The 17,305-nt window shown below is 38.7% G+C and overlaps 1 protein-coding gene across 1 annotated transcript in view; it reads right to left on the reverse strand.

Annotated features, from left to right (window-relative positions):
• Positions 1-5,047: 5,047 nt before the first annotated feature.
• The window catches only part of RLF (RLF zinc finger), a 94,158-nt gene continuing 81,900 nt past the window's right edge, over positions 5,048-17,305 (reverse strand). The window contains exons 7-8 of the mRNA XM_032361635.1: positions 15,399-15,540; positions 5,048-10,171 (exon numbers count right to left, since the gene is read on the reverse strand). Of these exons, the coding sequence (XP_032217526.1) occupies positions 5,528-10,171; positions 15,399-15,540 (4,786 nt within the window). The 3' untranslated portion in view covers positions 5,048-5,527. The remainder of the gene's footprint in view (positions 10,172-15,398; positions 15,541-17,305) is intronic.

Raw genomic sequence — 17,305 nt, forward strand, 5'->3', positions numbered from 1 at the left:
AAGCACTTACACAATTATAGTTATTTGTGCAATTTTTGGCTTCACATCTGTCTTCTCTGACTGTTGTAAACCTAAGGAACACACTGACTACTGTAACTCTATGGCTTGGCACAGAGCAGACATTAAATATTCGGTGACTACGAAGTCCCTTGGAAGAATTCTAAATATCGTTATGGCCTAATCTGTTCATTCATCAAGTGCCTATTACTGTATTTGTATACTTGTTCAGATAGAATCTTTATCGAGTAGCTGTTAAGAGGATAGGCCTTTGGGAGTGCAATGGATCTGGGTTAAAATTTTTGGCTCTCCTATTCATTAACCTTGTTACCTTAAGCAAATTATACTTAACCTGAGTCCTAATATCTTCACTTGTGAAATGGTAGTAATTCCTACCTGGTAGGCCTGTAATGAGAATTTGGTAATTTGTATAAAAGAACAAGCTACCAATACAGGTAAGTTGCAACTATTATCTGTAGTGACATCCATGACCAAATATAAGGTTATTATAAATCTCAGTAGTGTAAAGTGCCTTAAAAGAAGCTAGTCCGAAAAGCCCATTTATAGTTTGACTGCCTTCTTATATACCTGAAAACCTCCAGTGAAGAATTACCCCTATGCAAGGCATCTCAGCCCACCTTTAGTCAGAGCGACCCATCCATCTATCCAGCCATCCAGCCAGCAGTCACTTACTTCCACCCAATAGTCTTCCACATCAGACTGTTTCAGGACTTGTTGGCATACGCTGCAGCTTAATGACTCGTCCAATGCCTACTTTCATACCTTCAGAAGGTTCTTCATTGCTTTTCAAACAGAATTCAAAATGTAGAAGTTGGTTACATGACACTAAACTACCTGGTTGCTGTTGACCTACCCAGACTCCTCTCCTTTCTTCTTCCCATCTTTACTCTCAACACCAGCTATAGCAGACTTTTCTGTATTGGTACTTGAAAACACAACAAAGCATTAGCGCACAATAGGATTACCTAGGTGGCTAATTTCTACTGGTTCTTCAGGTTTCAGTGCAAACATAACTTCCTCAAGGAAGTTTTTCCTGGCCATCGCAGCCACAGCACTTTTGATTGTCTATCTTCTTTAGATAGAAGACGACTATCTTCTTTAAGAGACTCTAACCTCCACAATGCAGGAAGCCTACTGTGTCAATGTTCAACACCCAGGAGCTAGCAGATGTCACGGGCTTAAGTGAATATTTGGATATACCTTTGCTGCACTTCCATTCTTCTCTATTTTCCAGGCTAAACCTGTCAAATACATGTTGACGGGTTTTTAAATCTCCTATCCTGGTTACCTTTCTCAAAGTGGTTCAGACCTCCAAATGCAGTCTGTCACAGAATCTATTCCTGCAGGTGTAGACGAGGTAAGTCAGATTACGGTGGGGGCACTCTTTCCAGACTCACCTCTGCCTAACAGAAGGTTTTGCCCCTCAGTCAGCAGGATAAAGCCATGAGGTACCACAGTCTGTTGTAGGGGTGGGAGGTGGGGAGAAGGGACTGAGCAACTTTCCCGACTTTTACAAGTTTCTCTCAGAAATGAAAGTTTTCCTCTTTCCTCAAATGAGGAAATGTCAATAATAGATATGTGATTGGAACTGGATTTGCATTACCTGGATTTTAATTAGACTTCAAACTTTATCTCCCATTATTCACTTCCATAAATAATATGCTCGGTTTAATTATAGAACTGTGTTTTTTTTGTACTTTAAATGCCACTTGCAACTTTCCAATGTTCTTCCTTCACATGAAGTTCCCCTGATATCCTTCCAGTCGAAAGAAATTGGGAGACAAATCTCCAACCATACCCAGCTTTTATCAGCTAGACAAAACACTTCACCCTCAAGTTTTTATCTGTCAAATGAGGGTAAAAGTACCAATACAGAAGTTATGAAAATTCAGTAAGAAAATCTATGGCTCAGGGGCATCTGGGTGGGTCAGTGGGTTAAACCTCTGCCTTTGACTAAGGCCATGATCTCAGGGTGACCATGATCTCAGCCCCACATCAGGCTCTCTGCTCAGCGGGGAGCCTGCTTCCCCCTCTCTCTGCCTGGCTCTCTGCCTACTTGTGATCTCTCTCTATCTCTGTCAAATAAATAAATAAAACCTTAAAAAAAGAAAAAATCTATGGCTCAGTTAGTTAGGCATCTGCCTTCAGCTCAGGTCATGATCCTGGGGTCCTGGGACTGAGTCCTACGTCAGGCTCCCTGTTGAGGTGGGCTCTGCTTCTCCCTCTCTCTCTGCCCCTCCCACCCCATTTGTGCTTTCTCTCTTAACAAAAAAAAAGTGTAATTATAATTATCCTTATTATCCCGAATTCTCACAGTACTTTCCACTTTGTTCTAGTCATTGCTTCACAAATTTTTCCATGCCTATGAATCATCTATAGAGATTTTACTAAAATCCAGATTTGGGGACAGAAGGTCTGGAGTGGGATCTGGCCTGACAGTCAACATTTCTAAAAGCTCCAACGTGATGCCCATACTGCTGGTCCACTATCACACAACGATTAACAATGTTTAAGCTACCCCAGCCCTCACATGAAAGCTTCACACTGGAAGATGCTTTGACAAATTTACTTTGGTATTTTTATCACCCAAAGCATCTGAAACAGTCTCTAAATATGGGTGCACTTAAGTATTTGGTTAATGACTAATTCCATCCTCCAGTGTTGGCAATGCAGGTCAGAAGTAGGCAACCTGGGACAAAGAAGAGAGGATAGATTTGGGATGGAAGCTCTAGAATACTCCTCAAAAACTTTCTTCTCCATCATTCCCCACCCTCTTTCACACATGTTCATGAACATGGGGAAACACTGAAACAGGAATTCTGGGTAAAAGGATAGAATAAAAGTTTGGGCACTCCCAACTTATACCTATCATTTAGGGGGCATTCTCGAATTTTTAAAATTCAAGCCTTTTTAAGGCTCTGAGGGGCACTTGGGTGACTCAATTAAGCCTTCAACTCTTGATTTCAGCTCACGTCGTGATCTCAGGGTCATGGGCCCTGCATGGGCTCTGGGCTCAGTGTGGAGTTTGGTTTTTCTGTCCCCTCTGTTCCTCCCCCATTCTCTAATAAATAAATTAAAATCTTTAAATAAAAAAGGCTTTAAAAACGAAGCCATTGGGGCGCCTGGGTGGCTCAGTGGGTTAAAGCCTCTGCCTTTGGCTCAGGTCATGATCCCAGGGTCCTGGGATCGAGCCCCATATCCGGCTCTCTGCTCAGCAGGGAGCCTGCTTCCTCCTCTGCCTCTCTGCCTGCCTCTCTGCCTACCTGTGATCTCTGTCTGTCAAATAAATAAATAAAATCTTTAAAAAGAAAAAAAAACGAAGCCATTGTTTCCAGATTTGTACCAGCATGGGGACAAATCCCAAAGATGCAACAAGTAAAAATGAGTCCTAAAAGCTACAAGAATTAATTTTCTGATCTTCTGTATTATCATAGAACTGCACATGCTACAATTGACATAAAACACTGTTTTTAATAAAAATCAAATAAAGCAAGATGCTCCAGTGGGAACAGAAAGTAATCTTATGATGAACCACTTTGGCTTGCACTTGAAGCAAACTTTCAAAAGAGTTCTGAAAAATAGGATTTGGTTCCACCACAAACAGACTCACTTGGTCCTTTCAGGGGATAGAAATTAGGGGTAGCTGAGTGGATGTAGTTCAGTCGTAAGCAAATTAGCAACTTTCTCTTGTTCTGGGCTCAAAATCTCTAGTATAAGGAATTTTAAGAATGAAGCCAACAGATGTTTCTCATACTCAGATCACAGAGTGACTTTTTCAAGAGGCTAAACTATTATCTCCTCACAGATGAGTAAACAAGCCAACAGAAATCAGCTAAAGGTCCCAAGGAATCAGTAGTAGCCTTAGCCTCTAAGATGTTCCATGGTTTCTGCTACTTTTCCTTGCAAAAGATTCTTATTTGAGAGCCCTCTGTTATCTACTAGAATCTGAACTAAGAAACTACAGGGCAGGGGTATGCTTTAGACTTAAGAGTAAGAGGTGGCAGAATTAAATTCCTTAAGAGCCAACAAAAGAACAAGGTTTAAGAGTCAGAGAAAAGATCTTAAAATCCTAACCACGGACATGGAAAGGGATGTTAGGAGTGTCTGAATCACTTCACTGCTAGCTAATGAAAGTGACTGAGAATCTCACAAGAACAGAGAATAAAGCTGCCGTTATTTGTAAGAACACACTGCTTTCTTTGTCAGCAGACATACATGGCTTACAATCCACTGAGGCTCAACACATCCAAAGACCAAGCTCATCTTGGCTTTCCATCCTCTTCCCCAAATTCATTTCCACCTTCTGAATTTCCTCCTTAGTTGGATGCCATCACTACCAAATTGTTGTCTTCCCCAAAGTATTTTTTTCACCTACCAAGGCCCAGCAACCCTTTCTTTAAATTTCTCAGTTTCATCTCCTCTTTTCTTGTTCTGCAGCTGTCAGTATAAAGCCTCATCACATTTGCCTCTCATACTTCAACAGTCTTAGTATCGGTTTCCATTCTCAGCCCCTCAAATCATGCTCATGATCTACAAATTATTAATTTAACATTATTAAAGTTAATATTATGTTATTTTGTTCAAATCCTTCAAAGGCTCTCAGCTGCCTGTGGACTCAGGTCCAAACTCCTTAGCATTCATGGTGGGCTAGCTCGATAATAATCTCATCATCTCAGTGCTCCCCTTTCACTGAAGCCTACCAAATTCTTTGTAGTTCCCTGGAAACGTGATTGCAATCATCTATGCCCATCATGTTATGCTTTCTACCCAGACAACTTTTCTTCTACCTGAACAACTCCTGGACATCCTCTTTTGGGGATTACCTTGACTCTCAGAGCTAATTCCTCAATTTCAGTATTTTCTTTTCACAAAAAAATTTTAAGATAATAGTCATTCAGAAAGAAGCTTGAGCTAAGTGGTTTGGTTAATAAAAACAAAACACTAGTGGGGCAAAATACTAGTGCACATTCCAGAAAATACAAGTGCAGTTTATGTATGGCATGAAAACTCATTATGAGTAAACAAGAAATGGGTGAAAAATTGTAATTTATTGAAACTCAACTCAAAAAATATAAGATGCTGTAGTGTACAATATATTACACAAAGCACCCTCAGGTGCACATTCAAGTCAAGTAAGAACTCCATATCCCTTTCCCTAGCCCTCCCACCCTGGGATCTTAGTATTTGTTCCATATACAATCATGCACACTTAATTTGAAAAAGGAAGCCCCAATATATTTTGATGTATTAATTAGCACCAAACAAGAGTACAGTTCCATTTTTTTAATAAACAAACAAACAAACAAAAAAAAAACCCCAATCAATAAACCAACTGGAGAGCTAATGGACTCAGCCAATACTGCTGACATAGATATTATACATTCATGTAAATACACAGCCTATTCTACCCTAAACAACGGTGTGGCTGGTTCTCAGCCTTTGTTCAAGTTGGCAATTGTCCCCATGTTGCAGTGTTGGAGCCAGTCTGTTTCTAAAACAAAATTGCTATTTAGGAACTTCCTACACAAAGCTCATCTGTCTTTTTTGTTGGAAACAAGTCTAAAATTGGTGTGGAAAACTTAGATCTTTCAAGGACAACCACTGGCCGAAGATAATGAAGCTGTTTTAAGGCAAGCTCTCCACAGTCTGTTAATGCTTTGTCCAATACAACCCTCAGGTTTTCCAAGGAAGGAACTGCTGCTGTCTCAGCTACTATCAAAGGTGGGATTGCAGTCAGGTTCTCATGAATTGCAGAGTCACTGGAAGAATGAGGTATGTCAACTTCAGGGTCATTGTCATTCACCATATTATTTGCCATAACACTCCCTGTTAAGTCATTACTGGGTTGTGAAGAATTACTTAATGTTAAGTGCTCCGAAGGCTCCCAATCATCAAAATCATCTTCCTTCTCTTCACTTTCCTGAATAAATTTCAGAAATGAAGATTCAAATCCCATAGGTTTATAAGTCTTCAGATCAAATGACCTGGGCTGTGGATGCTTCCTAAAATTCTCTTTTGGGACATGGGTTGAATTTTTTACAGTGTTTTCTTGCCCTGAACTTTGCTGCCCAGTTTCAGAGTCTTTGATCCTTGGTAAAGGCAGCTGGAAACTTGTGAAGTAAGTCCCACTTTCAGTCCCACTAGGATTAGGTATGGAATTTTCTATTTTACAAGGAGGAGGCTGAACTATATTACATTGTTCCAAAGAAGTGGTTTCTGAACTATGATTACATTTCAAAGTTCCTCTGTAGAGCAGATTATCTGCATCAAACACTGGTTTGCTTTCTGTACATCCTTTCTGACCTCCTTCCCTTTCGCCTGGATGAAGGGAATCCGTGTTCTGCGCAGGCACGCTGTCACCTGGGGAATGGCTGTGCTTTGTGTGCTCTGATTCACAGCTATTTTCTTCTTTCTTTATATAGGGCTCTGCTTCAGAAGGGGGCTCCTCCTTAATTTTGGTACCATACTTAACACAGACGACAAGATTTTCCATCTGTTGCTCTAAATAGGCACTACTCATCTGATGGGTACGTTTATAATGCCTCACTATGCTGCTCTCCAGCTTCACCACAGATAAGCATCCCTGAACCATGCAGGGATACTGTGTGTGCTCAGACTGCTCCACACACATATGAAGGGCTTCAGCTCTTGTTTTAAAACTAATTGGTGCCTTCTTTTCTTTGATTAAACTACATTTTTTAGCCTTAGCATTAAATGATCTCCTGGTAGTCTGATGTCCATGCCCTTGAGCGAGCGCCGTCGGACACACCTTTTCACTCCTTAGTAGCCTTTCATTTGCCACTTTCTGGCTTCTAAACAGATCATCATAATAGTCCTTATGTCGGTAATATACGTGTTGAGAATAATTACTGCGATGGGTGAAAATCTGACCACAGCCATTAAGATCACAATGAATTTCATAATCTGAATGTATTTCTCCTTCAATATTATGCTGTTCCATCAAGTGGTGCTTCAACTTGCTGAACGTATAAAAAACAGCAGGGCACTGAGGCTGGTTACAGGAAAACCTTGCTGCAGATTCAGCTTCGGAAAGCACTTTAGGCTCTTCGATATGGTCTAGGTTATGAGAGTCACTACAGTGCTTAGCAAGAGCTTTGGAACATAGGAAGCGTTTGTTACATTCCTTGTATTTGCAAGCAAATATCTTTTTACATTTGACAAGTTCCCTTTTGGTTCTTGCTTTGTCTTTCTCTAAACACAACTGTTCTTTGTTGTACTGATGTACAGTTCTGTAATGACGAATCAAGCCTTTAAGATTGGTGAATGAGGAATTGCAAGTTTTATGGATACAATGGAATGGTTTGTGGTATTTATTCAAAATATAGCAGAGATTTCCTTTAGCAACAGTTCTCCTGCTACCTCGTCCCTCTCGTCCTTCTCGTCCTTCTCCATGGCCACCTATTGGTGATGAAATATCAGAGGTCTTACTTTCTGTTTCTTCACAGGATGACTCCAAATCTGTTTCTGAACTGCATTCATCCTTTTTAGAGTGACAGTGTGGCTTCTCAGAGTTACTGCTGGGATCACCGCCAAGTTCTGTGGAGCAATCACTTTTCAATCTATCTACTGAGCACGGGCCTTCATGATCACATTTTTCATTATCTAATAGTTTGTGAGTTACTCTGTCACTGCCAATTTGATGTTTATTTTTATAATGAATCCTAAGGTGTGTTTTTCTTGTAAATGACCTTTGGCAAATATGACACTGGAATGGGGAATACCGATGTTGAAACATGGTTAACTGAAGGACCTTTTCTTTTGAATAATTGTGTTTTTTAAGATAATGCATTAACAAAGCCTCTCTGGTCACAAATTCATATTTGCATCCTTGAAGCTCACAGAAAAACGGCTTAGCTGCCAACTGTGCAAGGTACTGACTTGGCATATTCTCATCTTGATTCTGGAAGTTCAGGTCTGAGATAGTAGGTGAAACTGACTGAAGAGACTTAGCACCACTGGATGGGTACCCCTGCAATGACCCTGAGAAAGATCCATGTGTTATTGAGTTTTTCAAGCTTAAATGTTTCAAGCGTAACAAGAGTTCCAACATGGTATCCTCCGTACACGGCCTTTTAGAAGCACAAATGGAGGCTTCTGAGGAATAACCTTGATATTCTCGTTTGCATTTAGTATGGATATTATGATCAAGACCTTCATCTGGAGAGTCACTATTTGTATCTGAGCTGGGTTTAGGTTCTGCATCAAACTTTTCAGTTGTTTGATTATGTTCATTACTCAAACAGGGAAAGAGATCTTTTGTCTTTATCTTTTTGGGTTTGAAATGGTATGGATGAACTTTCCGTAGATGCTTCTGCATCCCTCTTGCATTTTTGTATGTGGACCCACAGCCATCAAAACCACAGGTAAACTTAGTCCCATCAAAACAAACTGCCACATTGGAACATTTTTCTTTTAAACTGGAGGGCATGAAGACTTTCTCATGAGATAATAATATATCCTGCATGGTTTCAGAGTGATCCAGTGTATCAATTAACTCTTCATTCATGGAAGCTGAAGAGCTATGACTTAACTGATCACTAGAATTACTGTCACTGTTTTCTTTCAGATTTTCTGTAGTTTCTATTTGAGAACTAGCTGATCCTGCACAGAAAAGATCCTCTGGTAAATGCGATTTATCAGTTTGGTCAAGTATATGGGGCTGATCAATACAATCTTGCTTTTCACTTGGTGCAGCCTCCTCAAGTTTCACCGATTTCTTCACATCTCCATTTGAACTTTCAACATTATGCATTGAGAGGTGATCCTGGTATTCAATTTTGGAATAATAGAACTTTTTACAGCCAACAAAGTTGCATGTGTAAGATGCATCCCGAAAGTGTTGTGCTTCATGGTGGTAAAGCTGTCCCAAGTCACTGAAAACAATATTACAGCCATTTAATTCACATTTATAACGCAGATCATCATGTTTTTGTTTATGGTTAAGTAGTTCATTCACTGATCCAAACCTTGCATAGCAATCTATAGATACACACATATATGGTTGAGGACCACAATGCACTTGTTCATGCTCCCGCAGGTGAAAAGCAGACATGAAATGTCGTCGACAGTAAGTACACTTCTCTCTTCTGTTTTTCATATCCAAGTAGTGCTTGGCATTTTCATCATTATTTTGGTGTTCAGCTTTAAGATGCACACTTAAGTATTTAAATTGCTTAAATACACGGGAACAGTCTGTGCCAGGACATGGGTACAAATCTCTGTCTTGCAGGTGGCAATCTTCTAATTTGCTGAATGTGACATATTCATGAGACTCTCCTTTGGCTTGTTCATCTAATGCCTGGTTTTGCTCCAGGGTTGCAGAGGGGCTCTTGGGACAAATTCCTTTTTGAGAGCTTTTTAACAGTAATTTCTTTCTAGAGCGGTCCCTTCTGCTTGGTGGCATTTTAACATGTTCCATCACATGAGGAACAAATATTTCTTTTCTCTTGAATTTTTTAATACAAACCGGACAGGTATAAATTCCATCTTCCATATGCATCTTAGAATGATGAAGAATCCTGGCCTCTATACATTCCCGCTTACATAACAAACAAAAAAATTTATACTGAAGCCACCTCTGGTATCTTTCAGAAGAACCAATGGGTTTTTTATCTCTTTTCTCCTTATGCTGATCTGTCAAATCTCTTCTTCTATACTGTTTGTCTTCTTTACCTTCCTCATAGTCACTGAGAAATGACTCTAAAACATCTGTGTCATTAATTGATATTTCATAGCCACTTAGATCATCATCAGAATCGGAGGCTTCTTGTCCGAGCAGTTGGTGGCAGTGTCGTTTTAAAGTTTTCCAGTCCCAAAATTCAGGATCAAAAGGCCAGTGGGCCTTTAAAGCTAGTAAGAGCTCACATCGGAGAGAATTTGGAACTGGTGCATTTTCTTCATCAAATTTTTGATCTGGCTGCAAATACAGTTCTTCCAACATATTGAATCCATCCAAACTGGGTTCAATTAAGAATTCTGTAAGCTGACAGGCTCGTCTGACTTCTAAATCTTCCGGTAAAAGACAAGCAATTGTTTTACAGACTGATGCCTTCATTTCTTCATCCTCACTTGATCTGAGTTGAAGAGCTCTGACACATAGTAAAATCGACACCCCAAGACCAGCATCTTGTGCCTATAAAGAAAAACGGGAGGAGGGGAGAGGGGAGTTACTATTCTTTTTCATTACGGAAATATTGCGTAACGTTCACTAGTAAGACATATGCATCTCAAAACTTTTAGAATTCTTAAATTTATCTTTAATCTTTCTTCCTGCAAGTTACATTTAGATCCTTCCTTGTCTCAACATGCAAAGGACTGGATTAAATGTTACAACCATGAACAGTTACAATGTACATTTATAGAATGTCCAACTTTATAAGACACTGCATACCAAAGCAATCTCTAACCCTTAAGGAATATATGTCAAATGTATAAACAATAAAGTACACGAACTCAAAGGAATTCAGGATAAATAAAGTCACTGAAGGATTCAAAAAAGAACTGTCTTAAGCTGGTTAGGAAGAACAGGGCTTAAATGGGTATAAGAGGAAATACCTGTATAAAAGTGAGTTTGGGAATCAATTCGATTGAAGAAACACATGTGTAATGAACAGCTGGGTATTTTCAAAATCTTAAGGCTAAAATAAATGATTCTCCCAATTTCCTCCCCCACCTTTTTTTTTTTTTAAGAGAGGGGGAAGGGGCACAGCGAGGGAGAGAATCTTAAGCAGGTTCCATGCCCAGCATCCAGCCCAATGTGGGGCTGGGTCTCACAAACCCTGAGATCATAACCTGAGCTGAAATCAAGAGCCCAATGTTTAACTGAGCCACCCAAGGGCACCTCCGCATTTTCTCCTAAAGAAATTAGTACTTTAGTACTAATTAGCTATAGGTGTAATGTATTTCAGCTTCCCATGGGAAAAACAACAGAAATTTAAAAATCTGTCTATAGCAACAGGTTCTCAGAACCAATCAAAAATCAGGAAAAAGATCTGGTCATGTGATAAAATGCTAGTGCATACTAACAACTTATGTGAGAGGCTGAAATAGAATGTAAAAATATTATAAACAAAGACAAGTGGAATTATATGGCCGAGTGGCTTAAAATACTTGAGCATAACAAAGTTTTTAAAAAAGTAACCTCAAACAAACAAATAAAAAAGGAATCTCTATGCCCAAAGTGGCGGTCAAATTCACAACCCTGAGATCGAGACTCGCATGCTCTACCAACTGAGCCAGCCAGGTGCCCCAAGAGCACAGAATTTTCAGTCAGACTTTGAAGGCCTTTGAACCCCAGCTTCACTGCAGTGACGAGTTCTTAACTCCCAAGCTGTTGCTGCCTCATCTATAAAATGCTAACAGCAGTGATAATATCAGATTTTCCTCCTAACATTATTCTAAAAATGAAGTAAGATAATATAATTACTACATTGTTAGCACATCTTAAGTATTCATCAGAATACTATGTAAAATGACTGAGGATAAGTTCTACTGTTCAAACTGGTCATCAATTTGTTAAGCAATTATTCTGTGTTGGGCACCATTCCAAATTCTATGAACACAAAGAAACAACTATCATCAATTTATAGAACCCTTACTACATTCTAGGTACTATTCCAAATACTTCTTTTCATATATTATCCCCATTTTATAGATGAAGAAACCATGGCTCATCATGTTAATTGCCCAAAATCACCAAGTAGTGAGCAGAGGAAAAAGGATTTAAACTTAAAGCAATCTTTGTGCATGACCTCAGTTCTTAACCACTTTATAGCCAGTAAGAATTCCAAAGGTTACCTAACATGGCCATAATCTATGTTCTCTGGATATAATATGCCACACCACTCTTATTCAGCCACCTGGTTTAAAATCAATTTAGTCATGTCCATCAATGCCTTCAAAATTCAGCTCCATATTCCATATCCTAATTCTAATTTATTCATCACTCTTTTAACAAGTAACTTCTTGTTATAACTATTCAGAACGGATAACAGTGTTTTTAGACTGTTTTTTGAAAAGTGCTTAGCGATTTCATAGATTTTACCATTTCAAACAAATTTGGCTATTTAAGAAAGAATGGGCATTCTTGGGGCACCTGGGTGGCTCAGTGGGTTGGGCCACTGCCTTCAGCTCAGGTCATGATCTCAGGGTCCTGGGATAGAGCCCCGCATCGGGCTCTCTACTCAGCAGGGAGCCTGCTTCCCCCCCCCGCCCCACCTGCCTCTATGCCTACTTGTGATCTCTCTCTGTCAAATAAATAAATAAAATCTTTAAAAAAAAAAAAGAAAGAAAGAAAGAATGGGCATTCTTTGCTGTTTATCTTCATCTTCCAAATTATTAAATAATAATTTGTTGAGAACCTAGGAGTTATTTTAAAACTTATCAGACCCTCCAAGTCCCCTGTGCTCTGATTTAGAAGTGATAATCTTCTATCACATTATGCAATTTATCTAAAGACCTATGGCCAGTCTTCACTATGCTACGAACTAGGTTTATGATCCTTACAAGTCACACACCTCCAATTTTCAACCTCATCATTACTAAAGAGAAGGAATTAAACTAGACAAAGTCTTGTTTTGCAAACAGTAAGCACCACATGTTCTACCAAAAAGGGCCCATATGGCCAAATAAACTGGATTCAAGATGATCCCTCTTCTTGTTACTTTCATTTCAAAATATAACCTCATCTACATCCATTCTGTTATACTATTTTTAAAGTCTAACAATTCCAAGCACCTTTTGTTTTGTTTTTAAAGTAGGCTCCATGCCTAGTGTGGAGCCCAACTCGGGGCCTGAACTCATGACTTTGAGATTAAGACCTAAGCTGACCTAAGAGTCAGATGCTTAACCAACTGAGCCACCCACGTGCCCCAATTCTAAGCACCTTTATGTGATGATCTGGTATAAGCTCTTTATAGAAAATGGAAGCCCAGAAAATAAAGAGGTACTATTATAAAGCCCTTGCCATTATACACTCACAGTTGCCTCCTCCAAGAGGCCTAAACTCCACACAACCTTTTTAGCATCATTAACATATTCCATTCCAAGGGCTATGTCACTGGTTACTAGTTATCTCCCAATATCCTCTCCCCTCTTTTGCTACAAAAACAGAATGCCTGATTTCTATCTGGTTACAAAATAACCTGAAATAATAAACATTATCTCCTCTCCCTTGCAGCTACATATGGCCATGTGTATGTGTATTGGAGGGAGTGAGGAAAAGATGTATCATAGTGTGGTTTGTGTGGTTTACCCCTCTCTCCTCATCCCCTGCCACTGTGCTATCTAGAATGGAGACATGATACCTAGGATTAGAATATATAGGTCTTAGAATGAGATGGAAACTGTGTTGATGGCAGACAGACAAAAAAAACCCCTGGCTTTCTGCCATTAAAAGCATCCTTGGCCTGTCTGCCTAGATTATCTACCTATATGAGAGGGGTAGAAACTTCCATCTTCTTTAGACCACTATTATTGTGGGATATCTACCATTCATTGCAGAACTAGATCTTAATTGCAATAGGTTAGATCATCTCTACAAACCTAGCGGCGAGTCTCTCAATTTGAAAGTAATTCTACACTCACTCCCCCTTCTACCTACCAGTCCACATCTTTTCTACCATTCAGGCTACTTACCATAATGATTATAGTGGAAAGTACCCTAAGACTAGGATTAAAGAGAAATGGGTTCTGGTTATGCAAATAGATAGCAAGTTCCTTAGCCTGTGTCAGAAACCCATTTTCCCTAGTCCTCAAGTAGCTTTCCCATTCTCTGTGGTTCCTCATGGCAAGCAGAATTCTAAGATGACCCCAAGTAACCCTCACCTTTGAATGATCTCCTCAAGTTTAAGTGAATCCTGTAAATATGATACCCATTCCTATGATAATGTCATATGGCAAAAAGGACCATGCAGGTGTAATTAAGGTCCCAAGTGAGTTGATCTTTAAAACAGGTGCATTACTTAGGGGGTCCTGACCTAAACATTTAAGGTCTTTAAATCTAGGCCTGGAAGTCAGATTTAGAGAAGGTCAGATTCGAATTAGGAGAATTCCTTGTACCTCTGCTGGCTTAAAATGCAGGGAGGCTTCTAGTAGCTGAAAACAATGTGGCTGACAGGCAGCAAAAAAATAAGGACCTTAGTCCTACAACTGAAAGAAACTGAATTCTGGCAGCAGTAAGAATGAAGTTAGAGGCGGATTTTCTACAAAGCTTCTAGGTAAGAAAACAATCTGGCCAACACCCTGATTTCACCTTTGTGATACTCTGAGCAGCAAACCTTGCCACACCATGCTACACTGTATCATACAAAACTGCAGCTAACAATTGTGTGTTGTCTTAAGTACTAAGTTTGTGGTAATTTCTTAAGAAGCAATAAAAAAACTAAAACTTTCCTTAAAGATTACAAACTTTTAAAACACCAGTTCTAAAACTAATTTTTAAAATATAATTATTTGTACATGTTGTTTCTGTGATAGGAGATACAACTGCATTCACAGTGATTAGAAATAATTGCCACCTAACTTATCTGACCACAAATTTGCTCTTAATGTTTTACCTTTTCCTGTCTTCACCGGAGAAGACCAGAACAACATATTTCAAATAAAGTATAGGATACAGATGTTTACAACATTAAAGGAGGCAGGATGTATCAATATATAACTGTGCCTTGGATGTTGTCAAAGAAGTAACCCATAAAACATATCCATTAGCCACTACAGATATGGGTATACTGAGAGCTCAGTCATGAGCAGATACTAAAAACAACATAAAAATAGAGCACAGGAGAAGATTCATCCTGAATCTCCAGGCTGGTAGTCTTAATACAATACATATATAGGGCTGACCTCAAAACACAAGGCTTTATAGATGGCACTTTATTTCTCTTCAGGAAATAAATATTTGCTTTTGATTTAAACCAAAGTTTATAATTTGTACAAAATTAACTCTGGAACTGTTCTATTATTTTAAAAGTTAGAAAATGTATCACTCCATTCTTAAGGAAAATATTAAAAATCCAATTATATTTTCATTTATGAAAAATTATTTTAATAGGCAAACATGCCTCCATAAAAAAACAGAAAACTGTTCTAGTAGAAGTAGATATAGGGTAACTGAGGTGACAGCCCCAAAACATAACCTTCCTTTCCTACAATGGTCACCTCAAATCACCATTTTCCATTAAGAACAGCTGTGGATTCCAGAAGATCAATATGCAGAAATGGCTAGGTATGTCCAATTCCAAATCTTATTAAAGCCCATTATTTCTCATTTTCCCTCATCTAAGAGGAGTTGCCTGAGAAGTTATCTCCCCACTCATTTCTTCATTTCAGGACAATCATAAAAAAGCAAAATTACTCACTTCAGTTTGTATAACTCTAATCAGGCAAAATAAATGCTGCTGTGTTTTAGCTATGACACCAAATTGACGACAGCGCTCCAAAAAAGTGTCTAAAGAAGGGTCAATTCTTCTTTGCAGTTTACTCCAAAAGAGAGTCAATTCCCTATAAAAAGAAAGATTAAGGTAAAACATTTAAAGTAACTGGTATTTGCTGTCCACCTCCCCACCCCATTTTGGTGTTCTGTTTATTTATAAAAATAAGTTAATAGCAATCAAAAACTAAGAGGGGGGAGGAAGCTATTTATATTCCCTATTTGTGTCCTCTCAAACTGGTAAAATTGCTGAGAATCCTCCCTGAAAATTCCACCACTTCTTTCTTCTTTGTGGTGGGGAAAAGTAAAAACAACAAAGACTACTCCCTTTATGTTGACATTTTTTTTTTTAAAGTGGGCTCCACACTAGGCTAGGCGTAGAGCCCAACAAGGGGCCCAAACTTACAATCCTGAGGTCAAGACCTGAGCTGAGACCAAGAGTCAGATACTCAACCGACTGAGCCACCCAAGCGCCCCTTTATGTTGACATTTTAAAACACTTAGATCCCACTGTGTTCCAAAAGATTTTACCCCTTACACTGGTAATTATATTGACTGAATTAAACCTTATCCTAATGGGCAGGGATCATCAGATATCCCTAGACTGCTAAGAAAATATACACAACTAATAAATATCCTAACAGTACACTTCTCCACACTGATCTCCTGCTCCTTTCAAGCTCTAAAATGTTACGATGCTACTTAGGCATGTACTTGGGGATGTTTAAATATTACTAATACAGTTAGTAAAACTGCATTCTTGGAAATGGCTAAAGTACAAGAATCCTACAAATACTCATTATGGAAACAAAAGGTTGGAAAGATTAAATTAATTAAAAGCACTGAATGGGTTAAGAGAATACTCTTAAGGAAAAGCACCAGAAACTCAAAAATGCCTGTGATAAAAATGCTAATATGAATGTGAAATATGAATGCAAGGTAAGTTACTTAGTAAAACCAAAGAAAGTATGTTATCACTTAAAAAAAAAAGGGACTTTTTTGTGTGCTCTAATATCTACTGGGTAATATTTGTTAAATAATTTTCATTAAAAAAGTATTATTTTCACAAGCCAGTTTTAGAACACTAATATCTTACTGCTGTTAAAACACTATTCTAGAAAGCTGGGCACAAATACAATGCTTAACAAATGAATATATATCTTTTTATAACAGAAAATAAACATATTTAACAGAACTTATAAAGAGGTAACCTGGATTTTCATATGATGAAATGCTTTTTTTTTTTTTTAAAGATTTTATTTATTTATTTGACAGAGATCACAAGTAGGCAGAGAGGCAGGCAGAGAGAGAGGAGGAAGCAGGCTCCCCACTGAGCAGAGAGCCCGATGCGGGGCTTGATCCCAGGACCCTGGGATCATGACCTGAACAGAAGGCAGAGGCTTTAACCCACTGAGCCACCCAGGTGCCCCTCATATAATGAAATTCTTACAAACATATAAAACTTGTCTCAAAGACTGAAATGGATATACACCTTAAAAGATGTACGATGAAAGCTTATAATATTTCATAGTGACAAATTTGAGTTGAAATAAATAAAATTAACTTGAAATGCCTTTAAATATTTGTCGTTGGTGACTACTGTTGCTTTCCTAACCAGGAAACTATAAAGTGAGACAGGTCTCCTTTGAAAAGAGCTACTGGCCAGGCAAGTAACTGGGATGGGCCAGGCAAAGAAATTCACTTTTAAACTCACAAGATTGCTTCTTTTAGATATTAAGTACCTGAGTAATAAAAAGTTTTGAGAATAGTGCAAAATTCAGAATAACAAAGGAAACAGAAGTATACATGCTCAGGGATAAAAAGGGAGTTCAATCA

Source organism: Mustela erminea, chromosome 10, assembly GCF_009829155.1.
Source record: "Mustela erminea isolate mMusErm1 chromosome 10, mMusErm1.Pri, whole genome shotgun sequence".
Lineage (NCBI taxonomy): Eukaryota > Metazoa > Chordata > Mammalia > Carnivora > Mustelidae > Mustela > Mustela erminea.